Here is a 17747-nt window from a genome sequence, read left to right as displayed (position 1 = left end):
TTGGCATGTTTGATTTTGAACTTTGAAATTGAAAACTTGAATGGTATTTCGTTGAACCTATGGGAGAATAAGGATTACAATTTAGTATTTACAAGTTACAAACTTACAATTTAGTATTTTACTATTTACATTGTACAAAAGCTAAAAAAAAAATTACATACAATGTAAGAAACCCCATTCCAAACCCAACCAAAAAAACTAAAAAAACAATACATTGGACAAATGTCAAAAACCCCATTCCAAACCCAACCAAAAAAACTAATAAAAAATTACATTGGACAAATGTCAAAAACCCCATTCCAAACCCAACCAAAAACATTGAAAAAAAACAAAAACAAAGTTTCAAAACACTGAAAACAAAAAGCATTGGTGCCCATACCCTTTTTATGGAAATAATTGGTCTCCTCCTTAGCACACTCTTTGATTTTCTCCTCCACATAGTTGATTTAGCTCCAAAATGGCAAAATCTCCAAGCCTCTCCAACACTCCAAGTCTCCAAACCCCACCGCGCACTCTGCTGTCCAAATGAAATAAACAAAAATCGTGTTTTTCCCTTTTAAAATCGCGCTGCCCGAGCCTCCCGCAATTTTTACTGAAAAAATTGCGACGCGATTTTTTCGAAAAAAATCGGGAAAAAAAATTCCGAGTACTAAGTGCGATTTTATCTTTTTGTTGAAAATATCGCGATTATATGATAATATCGTGATTTTAACAACACTGGGAAGAATAGAACTATTGTTGAAGCAACGAGAACAATGTTGTATGATCAGGATACGCCCAAATTTCTATGGGCAGAAGCATGCAGCACAACAATATATGTTCAGAACAGGACTCCTCACAAGGCATTGGGTAAGATTACTCTGGAGAGTGTCTTCATCGGAAAGAAGCCTGAAGTGAATCATTTCAAAATATTTGGGAGTTTGGCATACTGCCATATACCCGAAGAAAAGAAGAAGTTGGATCAAACTGCAGAAAAAAGATATCTTGTGGGATATAGCGAAAATGCTAAGGCATATAGAATCTACATTCCAGGAAATAGAAAGATCGTAGTACAACGGGCTGTAAAGTTCATGGAGGACAGAGCTTTTAGGAAATCCTGAGAAATGCCTTTCGAAGAGCAGTCAAAGGATGATTCATTGGTCCAGCGACTTCGACCAACAGAAACCAGCACTAGTATTTCTCCAAAGGACAAGAATCCAGAGGCATCACAGCAGGTGGAATCTCAGGAGGAGGAGAAAATAGATCTACACACTACAAGTGGAAGAACAAGCCGAGAACTTCGACAAATACTACGGGATGCAGAGGATTTCATTGGAGCTCTTAAGAACGAGAAAAGGGAGCGTAGACAACCAAATAGATACCAAGCTTTGGTGACTCAGGTTGGAGAACCCTCTAGTTTTCAGGGGGTCGTTCGGCATCAAGTATGGGTAAGATGCTATGGTGGAGGAATACAGTTCCATAATGATCAATGATGTCTAGGAAGTGGTCCCTAGGCCTCAGGACATATCAGTTGTAGGTTTGCGATGAATCTACAAGGTCAAATATGTTGTAAATGGCAGTGTGGAAAAATACAAAGCCAAGTTTGTGGCTAAGGGGTATGCTCAAAAGGAAGGGATAGACTACGAAGAAACCTCCGCCCCAATAGCCAGGTATACTTCTATTAGATCTGTGACATCCCTTGCAGCACAGATGGGGTGGGAGATTCACCAGATGGACGTCAAGACTGCGTTCTTAAACAGCGTGATAGAAGAAGAAGTATACATTGAACAACCAGAGGGTTTTGAGGCACATGAGAAGAAAACTCATGTAGGTAGGTTGAAGAAAGCCTTGTATGGGCTTAATCAAGCGCCTAGACCATGATACGATCGAATTGATGGCTACTTGCAAAAGATGGGATTCGTCAAGAGTGACGCAGATCCTAACCTCTACTATCTGATTGTAGAGAATGAGCCTCTAATTCTAGTGTTATATGTGAATGACCTTTTCCTGACAGGTTCATCCAGGCTCATCAAAGATTGCAAGGAAAACCTAGCTACAAAATCTGACATGAAGGATTTGGGACAGATGCATTATTTTCTGGGGTTGGAAGTTTAGCAGCATAAGGGTGGAATTTTCCTTGGACAAGGGAAATACGCTACAAAAATTTTAAAAAGGTTCAGAATGCAGGAATGTAGACCTGTGGCTACTCCAATGATTACCAACTGGAAGAAGATTGGTGTGTCTGAAGATAAAGAAGTAGATCCCACCTTGTACAGGCAGCTCATAGGGTCTTTGATGTATCTGGTCAATACCAGGTCAGACATTTGTTACGCTGTCAACACCCTCAGTCAGTTCATGGTGAATCGAAGAGGGCACATTGGGCATGTTCTCAGATATATATGAGGAGCAGTCGAGCATGGATTAATGTACACCCGAGGCAATGATATCAGGCTGAGTGGGTTCACTGACGCAGATTGGGCTAGAAGTTCAGTAGATCATAAAAGTACCACTAGATATTGTTTCAATGTTCGATCAGGAATGACCTCTTGGTGTAGTAGGAAACAGAAATTCGTAGCTCTGAGCTCAGCTGAAGTTGAATATATGGCAGCTAGCACAGCATTGTGTGAAGCCATATGGCTTAGGAAGTTGCTTATGAATCTATTCAGGAGAAGGATGGAAGCGACCAATATTTCGTGTGATAATCAGAGTTGCATCAAGCTCTCTGGGAATCCAGTTTTTCATGATCGGTCAAAGCACATTGACATCAGGTGTCACTTTATCAAAGACTGTATCCAGGGAGGGGCAGTATAGTTACAATACACTCCGACAGAAGAACAGGTGGTAGGCATTCTCACCAAGGCTCTAGGAAGAACAAAGTTTGTTTATTTCAGGCAGAAGATGGGGATCATTGAGAATCGGTTTCAATAGCAGAAACGGATAGTGTAGTTCTTCAGAGGGAGCTAAAGTGCAACAATTAGCAGTGACAGTGTTATGGGCTGCATGTTGCATCATATTGAGAGGGAGTTGTAGTACAGATGCAACATTAACAGTGGCAGTGTCATGGGCAGCAGTACAAATTGCAACAACGTAATGGATGAGGGGCAGCAGGCCGAGCATTAGTAGCATAGAGGACCAATGTCATGGATCAGTGTGATACTTCTGCTGGGAAGTATTGCTAGAACACATTCCTCGCTAAAAGGGAGTCTTGATTTTTGGGTAGCATTGGATGTGCTCTAGCTCCGAAATTTTGTGGAGGGGCTAGAACACATGAGATCTCCAAGACACAAAAATCGTTTGGTGAAATTCCACCCGGATTGTATTTTATTGAAATAACTAATATTTTTAATGGGGTTCCTAAGTCTCAACTTCAGAAAATTAAACTATTAATGGGTATTAATGAAAATATGGGTGAGAAGCTTCTAAGAGACAAGGATCAAGTCTAATTTAATCTTAGTCATTGATTAGAGATTAGATCATGGTCGTTGATATCTCAACAGGAAAAGTATAAAGGCAGACTTGAGAGTCATTTGGAGACACAGCAGGCAAATTCTCAATAAACCGAGGGAAACCGATTCTCAAGGAGTAAGAGTTCGATTTCAGAGGGAGAGTTGTAGGGTGAAGGAAGAGGAGGGTATTAGCATCAATCGGAGACTAAGGAGGAGGGGACGCAGTGCATCAGAGGGACAGCACAGAGGGGCAGCTCAGAGAGGCAGCGCAGCAAGGGACGCAATCCTCACACAGAGATGACGCAGAGGTGACGCAGTGGAGGTTGGAGGGTCTCTTGGGTGTCAGAATTTCTCCAAAGGGTGGAGGAAAATTATCTCAGGTGTTTTCTCAGAGGTTTCTCTATGTTCTGCAAATCATTCCTTGTAAAGAGATTGTTGCTGAAGAATAATAAATAAACCCTCATCTGCTGCACCAGTTTTCCCGCATTGGATTTTTCCGGGGACTATTGTCCAAAAATAACTGTGTTGATGTGATTGATTCTTGTGCTTGAATTTCACTATTCTTTTCTTTATGCTATTATGTGACAACTATAGTAGCATTTACTTTGATGTTTATTGAATGGTTTTTGTAAATAGCTTATTGTGGAAAACAAGTAGGAGAAATAAATCAGTTACTGCTTAGAATTTCATTTTAGAAATTTTCACAGTATATACAAGTGGATGACTCTTGCTTGATTGGATACTCTGATTCAGAAAGAGAATTATGAATTTATTTCTTCTATGGACAAATTGTCAAGGTCGGCCAAAAGTCTAATGTAGGCTCATGAAGCCCAACACACGTGTCTCTTCACCCTCAACGTTGTGTATAAATAGAAGAGGCATTTTCCTCATTTGGACACACCTCAACACACATCTTTCTCTCTCCTCTCCTCATTGGTTCATACAGCAAAGGAGCAACTCTTCTTCTTCATGCGTTGGCCGAATATTTGAGGCTGGAATTTCAGGACTGTTTTTGGGCCATCTGCAACAGCGTTGACCGAGGGTCAAACTCACTCCTTTAACTGCGTTTTTTAGGCGAGAAATCTAATTTCCTTAGGCCGCATCTCTTAGCACAGAAATCGAGGAATTTGTTGTTTGACTTGGGTTGACCGCAGGCCCTTTGACCGCAAAGTTAACTGTGCGTTGACTGAGTTTGACCAAATTTTTCAAGACAATTTTGGGCTGATTTGGACTGTCTTTGGAGGTCGAGTTGACTAGGTTTGGCCGAGCTAATTTGGAGGAGAGTGTCTACTAGTTTGACAAACGTTGACTTTCTAGTTAGGGCATCCTATTGACTACAGTTTGATTGGATTGCTTTGATAGTTTTTGGGCAAGAAAATTTTATATGATGTACTCTCTCTCTCTCTCTGAACTTTTGAAGAATAATAAGAAGATTTGATCAAAGGGTTTTCCCCACATTGGGGTTTTTCTGTGGCATCCGCCAAATATTGTGACCCCTTGTCTCGGCTTGTCTTCTGCTTTTGTTTATGTTCTATCTACATTTACTGTCAATGTTAACCTGATTGCTAATCTGGAATTTGATATTGGGCTTATAGGAAAAATTGAATTAAATTGCTCTAAAGCATAAGAACATACCATTGTTATCTCAAATTAACAACATCCCTTCAAATTAATGGGGGGAATGTTAACACCTGATCTTTGGGATTAGGAAAATTATGTAAATATTGTAAATAGGAAAATAAGGAAGGTGAAGAGACATTGGAATTTGATTTCCAAGAGTCTCCCTTCAATGTATATATCAATGATCTCTCAATGCAAATATCAATTCTTTTGTGGAGTTACTCACTTGGCCTGACATTAGGCTTCCTTCCTGAAAATGCTTCTTTCGGAGTCATATATTCAAGAATTCTATGAGGGCTTCTATGTATACGGTTATCACTGTTGCTTCTCCCCATAAGAATTTAGAAAGATCTTAATCATGGATCATGGCTCTAACACATTCTTCAATTGTTCTATTCTTTCTTTCAACGACTCCATTTTATTGAGGATTATAGGGAAGTATGAGCTCCCTCCTATTACCTAATTCCTTGCCAAAATCTATAAGTTCCTTGGAGGTGTATTCCCCACCATTGTCAGATCTTAGAGTCTTTATCTTCCTTTCTATCAAGATCTCCACTTTTGCCTTGAATTCTTGGAATTTTTCAAAAACTTCATCCTTAGATTTGAGGAGATAAATCCATGTTTTCCTTGAATGATCATCAATGAATGTCACATAATATTGATGACCTCCAAGAGATTTTTTTGCCATAGGTCCACATACATCAAAATGAATGAGGTCTAATATTTCTTTAGACCTGGTATCATTGCTTGTAAATGGCTTCTTCACATTTTTGCCTAAAGCACATCCCTTGCAAACTCCTTCATGGTCTTCTTTCAAATTGGGGATGCCTTTCACCATTTGACTTAAAGAGGGCAATATTTTATAGTGAAGGTGGCCATACCTTCTATGCCATAGTTTAGAAGGGCTAATATCCAAATGTACAAGAGCTTGAGGAAGAGGTGTTAGTAGCCTATACAACCTCCCCTCACGAATCCCAATAACCTTAGCTTTATCAATGCTAGAATCCTTTCCCCAAACAAGAACCTTGCCATCTATAAAAGAAATTCTATCCCCTTTATCTTCTAGACAAGAAATAGAAAGTAAATTTTTCTTCAAACCTAGAACGAAGAGTATGTTATTGAGATGAATGTTTCCACCACCTTCTAGCTCCAAAGATGTAGACCCAATGCCCTTGACCGAATAACTCTTCTTGTCTCCAAGCTCCACTGAATGAGAGGTGGTTCACTTTGATATAGTTTGTGTTGATTTGGGGTAGCATCAAATGTGCTCTAGCCATGAAAATTGGTGGAGAGGCTAAAGCACATGAGATCTCCAAGACCCAAAAATGATTTGGGTAGATTCTAACCAGTTTGGGAAATATTAAAATAATTAATATTTAAAGTCTAAACTTAGGAAAAATAAAATATTAATGGGTATTAATATAAAATTGGGTTAGAAGGCTCCATAAGTCATGGATCAAGCCAAATCTAATCTTAGCCGTTGATTAGAGATGTAATTTCGGCCATTGAAGGACCAAGGAGAAAAGTATAAGAGGAGGGTTGAGGGTCAGTTGGAAGACAGACCAGAGTGATCAGTCATTCGTTTTGCTAGAGTGGGGTTTGTTAAGTAAAGTCGAATCAGTTATCAGCAGCGAGGGGCAGTGAGTACTAATAGAGAGGCAGAGATAGAGCCGAGAGACCAGCACAGAGACAAAGTCGCAGAGACACAGAAGCCAGAGCAGGCCACGCAGAGACATCACAGACGCCAAAGGGCCTACATCATCCAAGCAGAGGGCAGAGGGAGTGACGTAGAGGGTCCCAGAGTCTGCGCAGTGCCTCAAAGGACTGACGCAAAGGGATCTGAGGCTGACGTAGAGGCCAAAAGGGCCTGCGCAATGCTTCAGAGTTGTTGGAGAGGGTTTCGTGGGACAGGTTTTCTGAATACCTGTTTCCGAATAAGGAGGTATTACTACCGGTGTTCCTCTCTGTCGGGTGAGCTAGTTTGGCACCCAGTTGTACTCAAGGAAATACTGCATAATAAACAAACCCTCAGAATTGTTGCACCAATTTACAAGCATTGGGTTTTTCCGGGGACGAGTTGTCCAAAAATAACGGTGTCACTTATGTGTTTGTTTTCTTTCAGTTGTTGATCTATAGATGTTGAGATCATATTGTGTTTATTTCATTATTTATATGTTTTAAATAACTTGTTTGAATTAACAAGTAGGAGAAATAAACCAGAAGAATACAGATTAAATTTCTAACGGGTAATACTTAGAAATTTCAACAGTTTGTAGTTATCCACATTCTCCAATCATGTGTCTTGAGGCTCCATCGTCAATTATTCATGTCATCTTCAAAGGTACCTGTGAGAGCGAAAAAGAGTCCTCCATCTTTGAGACCTTTTGATAGTCTGGAGATGACCTCAATAACATATTCCTTAACTTCCAAGAGACCCCAAAGAGCCTTGAGACCCTTCTTCATGTAGGGTACCATTGATGAGAGATGCTAAAGTGATTTTCCTCCAAGGATGTCTTCCTTTAAGAGAGTGCCAACAAAGTGATCTTCAAGTAGCCCTTCCTTCGCCTCACTCTGATACCATGTCAAAAAATCAATCTGAGTCAAAATTAGTGTTTTGATTCCTCTTTTCTTGACAATTACTTGTGATTTGTGTTGGACTTCAATTCTTTTTTATTTCTTCTTTCATCAAGCAATTACCAAATTATAAATGTATGAAGATCACAAGAACAAAGACACAAGATGTAGGCTCTCAGCTAGGGCAAAACCCCTCTCCTAGGGGAAGCCCACTCAAACTCTTCTTCTTATAGAACCAAGTCAAAATGAGACATTCAAGATCTCTAGATCAAAACCAAGACCTTTTCCAATCACCAAGTCAGCCCTCCAAAAGATCCTCCTTCAAATGAGTCAAAGTCTCAAAGTCAACAAAAGTCAAACCTCCTTCCTTTGTTGGTCAACTCTATTTTTCAGCCCCTTGGGTCAAACCTGCAATTCGTACCTGCAGTTTTGGCCTCCTGCAATAGGGAAAAAACCCTAGTTTCACATGTGTGACAGATAAAAGGCTCAAAAACTCGATTTTCTTCTTTTCTTTGACTTTTGCTCTTCTCCTTTGACCTTCGCACTTCTTGTCCTCTTCTTCTTGTTGCAGATCGAACTTGTGATGGATAGATACTCAAATAGGTCAAAGTTTCCTCCATTATATACCTTTTCCAGGACATCAAAGCCGACTTGGTGATGGAGGTCTTTTTGACTTTCTTGACATAAAATTAATTTTTCTTTCATGATACAAATGCCCAAGAAGGGTCTTATACATATGATAAAGACTCTTTTGACTCAAGTAAACCCTAGAAGCATGAAGAACATGCTTGACCTAGTTGACAAATAAAAAGAGCATGAAACCCATGCTTCAAAAATAATTTTCTTTTTCTTCTTTTTCACTTTTACAATAAATATATAGTGATATAAGTACAGTAACAATTATGAACACAGATCATAGTTACATTTTCAGCAAATAATCTTTTCACATTTTTCCCAAGAGAACATCCTTTGCAAACTCCATCATGTTCAATCTTGATCTCAGGTACACCTTTAACAAAATCCTTCATTCTAGTCAACGCTTTGTAATGAACATGAGTGTACCTTTGATTCCATAGTTTATAGAGATCAGAGATATTGTGTATCAAGGCTTGAATTGAGTGACTAAGGAGACAACATAGGCCCCCTATTCGTACACCAATGACTTTGTCAGATTCAAAGGAGGGCACTTTGTTCTATACTAGAACTTGACCATCAACGAAGGCAATTCTATATCATTTTCTTCACAAGATGAAATAGATAACAAATTCTTCTTCAAACCAAGAACATATAAAATATTGTTAATAGAGACATTACCTCTTGATTCCAATTAGAAGGATGATGAACCAATGCCTTTGACTTCATACTTGTCATTGTCTCCAACCTCCACCCTTTAAGAGATCTTCTTTCAACCAATTCAGAGAGATTATCACGACTTCCAGTCATGCGCCTAGAGGCACCACTAACCACCAACCTAATTTCTTCATGACTCGCAATAGAACCTATGAAAGCAGAATAAAAGGAATATTCTTCATCAAAATCTTTCTTTCTAGGCCTCTTCTTGTATGAAGATTCACTAAGGTCAGCTGCAAAAGCATGTTGCTTCCCTTTCCTTTTTCGATCATCATTCCTTTGAGGACACCTATTTTGATAGTGACCATATGCTTGGCAATGAAAACATTGAACAGTTGACATGTCCCTTCTTTCTTGAGAGGGAGGAGGAGGTCTTCTTTGTGGAGCAGGTCCTCTTCCTAGAGGAAGACTTCTCCCTGTACTTCTTTGAAATCTTTCAAAATTTCTTGTTCCTTTGCTATTCTTTGAGTGGGCTGCAAAAGCTTGATAATTTCCACTTGGATTTGGAATCTTACCTTTAGACATGAGCCATTGATGTCGATACAAAAGAATCCCAAGTGTCAGGCAAACCATTGAGTGCCATAGCTACTAGTTCTTTGTTGGGTACAACTTCATCAATAGCATTGAGTTGATCCCTTAATTGAGATATTCTTAAAATGTCTGATGCCACAATATCATTTTTTGTCATATTAACATCACGAAGTTGATTCCTTAGACTTATAGATTGACTAATGTTGTTGATGCTATATAATCCAATGAGAGCATCATAAATTTCCTTGGAAGATCCAACATCAGCAATATAAAGAATTAGATGATCTCTAATAAATTCCACAATGATGCTCATAGCCAAGATGTCATCTTCTTTGAACTTGTCTTTTCCTGCTTGATAAGCTGGTTCAGTAACTTTCCCTTTCATAACATCCAAGACCTTATTCCTTGCAAGAACAAGGTCAATTCTAGTCTTCCATGCTCTGAAATTTGTAGCTCCTTCAAGCTCGTTTTCTGTCTTCATGAAGAAATTCATGATGAAGTTGATCAAACAAGACAAAAGATGTAGGATAGGGTCTCTTCAAAGTGATCTCAATCCTCTTCTCCTTCACCAAAGCTCTAAAACCATGTTGATTTTCTAAAAGCAAACAAGACTAGAACAATTTTCAAACCGATAACTACTTCCAATGATACAATTTGACTTCTTTAGAGCATTCCAATCATTAAGCAATTACCCTTGAAAATTTCAACCAATAACTTTCGTAGAGCAATAGAGATCACAATAAAAACAATGAGACAATAGACATCAAAATTTATTGGGACAAAACCCCACAAGGGGGAAAACCCGATAATCTTTCCTTATGAGAGAGAGAGAGAGAGGGTTCAATTCATCAATTGTACATCAGAATATTCCAGTCAAAATGCTAACCTTTGACTTCAGTAAATGCCAAGTAAAAACTAGTGAAAAGAGAGAATAAGTCAACTTCTACTCAGAGTCAAAGTCTGCACAAGGGATCGAATTTTGGCCTAGTGCTGCTGGTCAAAGGGCCAAAATTTAGTCTTGCAATTTCCACAGAATGTTTGGTCAAACCTCATAGTTTGACTGTGGTCAAATCTCAATCAATGCAGTTGAAACTCGGTCAAGGAACTGTTAGCGAACCATAGAATATTTGGCCTCCAAACCTCAGTCAATAACTCGGTTAAACAAGAGAGAAATGAATCATGTCAACGCTGGTCAACAGAAGTCATATAGGTTGGTCGACGCAGAAATCAATCTTCTTTTTCTTTGCATGTGTGAGCAGATCGCCTTGTGATTGGTCAAATGAACGAGTTGTGATGATGCCCAAATGGAGTCCAACAAATGCCAATATATATGAGTGTGAAGAGGTGGGTTTTGACCTTCGGTAAAACCCCTCAAATGATGGGGCCGACCTGCAAAAGTTTAGGCTGACTTGGACAGCTGGAAGATAAAAAAATTCTCCTTTGACTTTGACAATGAAAATACCAACCACAACTACCATTTTTCAACAAAAGAAAGTGTCCCGCGTACGAAAGAATCTCTCCCAAGTAATGTGTCTAACTATGCCTAGGAATCTCTCCCAAGCTGTGCACCTACAAATGCCTAGAATAGCTCTTACACATTCTTCCATGAAAGGAATCTGTCACAAGTTTGTAAGGAATCCATCTTAAAGCTGGCATAACTGTATAATAAAAATCTGTGAGAACTGTCATAAGATCTGTTATAACATTACACTGACCAAAAATAGAAGGTGCCAAGCCTCGACAGTGTAAAGAATCTGTCATAGGCGTGTAAGGGGATCTTCCCTATGTAGCAAACCAATCCTTCAAGGAATCCCCTCCAACACTCATGCACCCTTTTCTAGGAGAAAAACTCAGCAGCTAAAAACTAACAAATTTCTACATTAGTATCAAGCTATGGAGGAAAGAAGTTTACATAAAGTGAAATCTCCTTTACAAAGTTATGAAATTATTAGAAGACCACACCAAAAATTCTGTATGAGGTCACATTACGATCTGCTTCTTTCTTCTTCAAATTGGAAATAAGCTTTGGATTTTAGGAGAGATACATCTTCCTCACTTGAAGCATCTTGACTAGTACCCAAGATTGCACAAGGTATCTCATAACTATGAGCTTTAGAGCAGCAACAATCTACTTGTATGGATATAATTAGATGGTGAAACAATGATCTAATTAGAAGTGTAGACACAAAAGGAAAAAAAGAAATGCTCTTTAATCTACTTACCCTGGAAATAACCGAGCACATGTTCGAAAAGCAGCCATTGCTTGATCACTTTCATCCTTAGCAGCAAATGCATTTCCAAAACCTATCCATGCAGGAGCAAATGTGCCATCTAGAGAAGTAGCTTTGCTGCAATGCCATTATAGACAATTGAATAAGGAGCAGTCTAGTTATTCTAAGGTATTATTTCACTGCAGCTACGGGAAAAAAATATAAGGCAATGCCATCTTAGGATATCTAAAAATGCTCAACATACATAACATTATGAAATATGAGAAATATTTCACTGTGAAGCAACACAATTGAAAGGGAAGGAAAAGGTAAATGGTAGTAGTAAACACATGAACTAAAAGGAATCAAAGTGAGGTCAACACTCCTTGAAAACATAGCAAAGCATCTTTCAAGTGTTGAAAAATGTAACTAGGTCCGGTCTTCATAATGACATGTAATTGTGACTTTTGTAAATGATGTAATGAAGAAAATAAAATTATTATTGTAAGCCTTGCTTCATGGGTTTCATGAGCAAGTTAATTCATTTTAGATGCTCCCATTTAGAGCCTTAGGATTGGTCATTAAAAGTCAAAGAGTCTATGTCATGTATGAAGAACTCTTCTTGGGCATGTATCAAAAGTATTTGAGTCAATAGGATTGTCTAGAAGCCCTCCAATGACAAGCACAAACTCTCCTCTTCATGTCGGCCTTAAGAAGATGTAGAAACTCATGTCGGCTCAGCCCATATGGAGACACATCTATTCAAGATGTCATGTCGGCTTATTTATAGAGGGAAACTACTATATATAGGCGTGAACATACTTCGCATATCTCTGTGATTTCGGATGGCAGTAATAGAAGACAAGCTCGGACTTCCTCTAAAGTTTCAGTGATGGAGTATAGTCAACAGTTCGATGATATCTCTGAGGTTTTCGTATGGGTAAAACAGAGATAAATTTGGATCTTTGGCACAGTAAGAGAATTCGGATTATTCTGAGATTTTCGGAGGGTAATCACAGTCAACAGTTCGGATATTTTCGGATGGAGAGAACAGTGATGGGCTCAGACCTCTAGTACAATCATCAAACAATTCAGATCTCTGTTTTGGTGGATGGTTACAGTCAAGTAACTTCAGATGTCATTGCAGTGAGAGGAATTCGGATCCTTCTGAAGTTTAGTAATCAAGAACAGTGATTACAGTGATACGAAGGACAGTTAGGTGTCATGGAAGAGCTGCAATTCAGTGATGCAGTGGAACCTCAACTTAAGGTCTCGGTGCTACCTTAAAGGAAGGACATCAGTACCAGATCAAGGAAAGAGATCGATGCTCTTGATATGAAGACAGCAAGAAGATCTTGGTGGTGACAAACGTCCCAATGAAGAGGAAGAGAAGAAAAGAAGACATTCAAGAGAACAAGTGTCTTGGTCTTGGTATTCGTCAATTGGAATCTCTAGAAGAAGAATTTGTGTGTGTTTTCCTCTCAAAGAGTGAGAGGTTTTGGCCTTGGCTCATAGCCTACATTCTGTGTCTCTTGTGTATTTATGTTCATGCATTGGTTACTGTTTGATGAAAAACACTAATAATCTAACATGTGGAAGATCCTAATATAATCAAGTAAAAGGCATTCACAAGCAGTCACTAATAGAAGAGAAATCACATAATGCTTATGCCCTAGATTTCTCAAAATGGTTTCAAAGCTAAGGTGCTAAAGTCAAAAGAAGGGCATCTAATCAAAGAGACACTTGAGGATCAAGTTTCAAGAAAGGTATCTAAGCAAGTTGAAGGTTATCAAAGAAAAAGATCAAGATCTACATTGAAGAATAAAACCCTAGATTGAAGAAGCAGTCTACAACAGCAAAAGTTCTGGATCCTCTAGTCATCATCCAAAAGACCACAAAGACACTCATCAAGTTATCTACAAAGCAAGGTAGCTCAAAGGACTTTAAAGACGAAGATGATAACATCTTGGAGAACGTTGAAACCATAGAAGCAATTCCGATCTACACTCATTCACTCCCTAAGAAGTTGAAGTATCTTGAAGGCAAGAAGGCATTATCATCATCTTCAAAAAGCTATTTGGCAAGCTCCCTATCATTGCAATAAGGATCCCCTCATTATCCAAGAAGAAGACCATCCAAGAAAGCATCAAAACATCCTCATCAATTACCATCAACAAAAGGAAGCTAAATCTAAAGTTGAAGGAGCAATCTCCTTTACTGAAGAAGGCCTCTTCATTTGGAAGAAGATCATCCAAAAGGAGAACTAATACATCTTCTTCAACCATCATCATAGGGATCAAGTTGAAGATTTCATCCACTTGTCAAGTAAGTATCTTTCATTATTTAATAAATTTGATAAAATGACTTCGTGTTTGCAAGGAGATCTATAAGATGGTTGAGTCATCGAAATTCTTTGCATGAAAAAGGAGGATAGAAATAGTCCTCCAAGAAAGTGAAGTCATTGAACATATGAATGGAAAGGTGTCCTCTGAATACATGGAAAGGGATCAAAGGGCTCAAGGGATTCTTATGTAATCAGTCAAATATCCTCCATCCCTATATACCAATATTGGAGATATCAAAGAGATATATATGATAGGTTGATAGAGCTATTCTCTGGAGATGCGATAAAGAGGGTCACATCACTTAGATCTGACCTACATAAATTGAAGGCATCAAAGGATAAAGGGTTATCTTCATAAGATCTCAATTGCAAGATCTGGGAGAGATAATCCCCATTGTTCTAAATGCACTAACTGATGAACAAGGTAACAATGTCTATGAGGATAAGAAGGCGATCCCATTCAACAACTTATGGTTTCTATGCAAGATAAGACAAGATAAGATAATTTTATTAATGTCCAACAAATGACCAAAATAGTTCAACGGGACTGTCGGTTACAATGATTACATCATGCCAAGTCGGTGGACCAAACAGTCCCCTTTAACATTTCTTTTAAAAAGCAGAAAACACCTTTATAACCTAAGTAAATGTAAATGTAGAATCTAGAAGCTCCCAGCTTCGAAACAAAGCACTGCGATGAAGCAGAGAAGGAGAAGAAGAAAAAGGGTGGGGAAGGAGTCTCCTATCCAGTTCCTACTCCTAACATCTGAGGCCGAGAGAAGAAAACTGAGAGAAGCTCGTCAAATTCTGTTGCCCTATGGGCATGCTGGTTTGTCGTTGTTGTCACCTCGAGGTTCTAGGGCGCCTCCCAGGGGTGGATCCAATCCTGGAGCGCTGGTGCAGTTTGGTGGGTCGGCCTCCCCAGGACCACACTGATCTGCTCTCATTATCTATGGGTCAGTCAATGGTTCTTTTGGTGCCTCGCTCTGGCGATAGCGCCCTAAAGAAGTCCATGATCTTCTGCGTGGTGTTCGATCTGGTGGGGGGCTGAAGAAAACGAGCCCGAAATTTGAAGGCCTCCTAGAGATAAAGTGCAAGGCATCTCGAATCAACAAATCTGAGGAAGCTGGTCAAAGTCTAAGAAGACCTGAAGAGACAATGGAAACGACCTCAAATCTCGTAGTAAGCAGGGCATCCGAAGATGAAGTGTGTCTTTGTCTCTATCTCTTGTAAGTGGCAAAAGTGTTGAAGGATCAAATGAAAGGATTCGGACATTTTGTCAAAAGGAAAGTAGAACATAGCTAAAGATTCAAAGCTATGAACATTACAAGAAAGATTTTCCTTGGCTTAAGAAGAACAATAACAAGAAAAATAGAGAAGAAGCCCATTTCACCGAAGTGGAGAAACCTGAAAGAAGGAAGTCCAAGGAAGAGGAAAAGCATTAGAAGTAAGAGCCCAAGACATCACCATAAGAAACATGAAGGATGTCTAATAATCAACTTTGAAAGATATAGCTCTTGGTGACCTCATTGAAAGATCAAAGGAAGAAGTCATCCAAGACAAGTTTCATCATACTTCAGTCAAAAGGGAAACACCTGTTGAATAAGGATATGTGAAATCCTCAAGATTCTTTGATGGTATCCTCACCAAAGGATTCACCGATCTAGAGTGGAAGCAAGTGTTTCATCAGGAACTCCAACTTATTGAATTCATGGGATGATGGTATGATGACATAAAAGATGAAGCAGATCAAGGGGTTGAATATCTTTTCAATTAAGGAAGCTACTGAAAGAAGCCTAGATGACCTAAAGATAAATGAGGTATGTATGCTTGTATTAATTTTTATAACGTCATGTTGTATGGTTGCAGGGAACGTGGATCACTACTCTATTTTGAGAAGCACGATCAAAGGAAAGGAATCTTGTTAAAATTGGCAACTAGGGCCAAACTCCAAGTGGGTCTTCTTATTTATGGCAGCTGATATTTTTCTTGGATTCCTCTCGTCGAGAGGTGTAGGATTGTTCTAAAAATCATCCAATTCCGACATGAATTCATGGAGATATGAATTATTTCTGTTATGCGACAATTCATCAAGGTCGGCCAGCAACCAAATTGCCCCCATCTATCCTCAACGTTTTACTATAAAAAGAGGTGGCTTACAAGTCATTTGTTACACACTTCTTGTGATCTTTTCCTCTCCACTTGTCTTTGGGTTTTGGTGGGAGGAGGGATCTTAAGATGATACGCTCCCCTAAGAGAAGATGCCCAAGATGTTGTCATGGGAAAGAAGGATCTACGCAGCCCAAAAGAAGCTGCCCTAGCTCCTAACGTTGGCATGGATATGAAGGCCTAACACAGTTATGAAGATAGGCTTCTAACGCTGCCCTAACAAAGAACCTAATATGTTGTCCTAGGCCACAGTCATTGAGGGAGTGTATGCAGCAAGAGGAGGCACTTAATGCAGTCATGAAGGAGGCTTCCATACGCTGTCAAAGGGAGCCTCTATATGTTGTCAAAGGAAGCCACATAAAAGCCTTAGTCGCAGTCCTCCATACACAACTAGACACAGTCAAAGAGAGCATAAATGAACTCCTAATCCGCAGTAAGAAAGAGACTCATACACAGTCCTCAAAGATGTGATTTAGGTGTTGTTCAAGCAAGGAGAATTAGCACATCTTAGCCACACTCCTGTAGCCTAAACTGCAGGTCAAGAGGTGACCTCTATCCACAGTGAAGAGTGATTCAAGAAACCCCTCTTCATTGTAATAAGGTGTCTCAAGCACGCTGTCTCAATCTCTGATCTCAGATGGACAATGGAAGAGGTTAATGTAATCACAGGAAAGATAAGGGATAGTGGAGTTCTGTTTAGGACTAATATCAGTCAACATAAGCTCGGATTCATCTCTGATCTCATACAGTGATAAGCGGATAAACTGCAGTGAGATGTTTGGTGTACAATGTGTTGTCTCACAGTCAACAAATTCGGATGGCTTGTAGTGGACAAGTATTTCTTCATGTGGGAACTCAAATTACAGTGATAAGAATTTCGGTGCTACTACAATGGTCACATTTTGGTCACACTTGTTTGAAAAGGCTGACAGCAGAGTTAAGTTCTTATTGTTGATTTGGAGTAGCATTGGATGTGCTCTAGCCATGAAAATTGGTGGAGAGGCTAAAGCACATGAGATCTCCAAGACCCAGAAATAGTTTGGGCAGCTTCTAACCAATTTGGGAGATATTAAAATAACTAATATTTTTAATAGAATTCCTAAGTCTAAACTTAGGAAAAATAAAATATTAATGGGTATTAATATAAAATTGAGTTAGAAGGTTCGAAAGTCATGGATCAAGCCAAATCTAATCTTAGTCGTTGATTAGAGATGTAATCTCAGCCGATGGAAGACCAACGAGAAAAGTATAAGAGGAGGCTTGAGGGTCAGTTGGAAGATACACCAGAGTGATCAATCATTTGTTTTGCTAGAGCAGGGATGCTAAGCAAAGTCGAATCAGTGAACAGCAGCGAGGGGCAGTGAGTACTGGATAAAGAGGTAGAGACCAGCGCAGAAGCAAAGAGCAAGAAGCAGCAGCCAAAACAGGCCACACAAAGCACAAAAGAGACAGCACAGAGCCCAGAGGGAGTGCGTCTTCCATGCAGAGGGCAGAGGGAGTGACGCAGTGGGTCCCAGAGGCTGC

At 39.4% G+C, this 17747-nt stretch overlaps 1 protein-coding gene across 2 annotated transcripts in view; it reads right to left on the bottom strand.

The window, feature by feature from the left end:
- APC6 (anaphase promoting complex 6) overlaps positions 1-17747 on the bottom strand; it is a 320808-nt gene that overhangs the window by 171178 nt on the left and 131883 nt on the right. For both annotated transcript variants that reach the window (XM_089431967.1, XM_089431966.1), the window contains exon 10: positions 11723-11848. In XM_089431967.1, the coding sequence (XP_089288093.1) occupies positions 11723-11848 (126 nt within the window). The remainder of the gene's footprint in view (positions 1-11722; positions 11849-17747) is intronic.

Source organism: Pinus tabuliformis, chromosome 5_1 (assembly GCF_031772625.1).
Source record: "Pinus tabuliformis cultivar Carrire ecotype Pingquan chromosome 5_1, CPIR1, whole genome shotgun sequence".
In the NCBI taxonomy this organism is placed as follows: domain Eukaryota; kingdom Viridiplantae; phylum Streptophyta; class Pinopsida; order Pinales; family Pinaceae; genus Pinus; species Pinus tabuliformis.
This window is presented reverse-complemented; position numbering and strand designations above follow the sequence as displayed.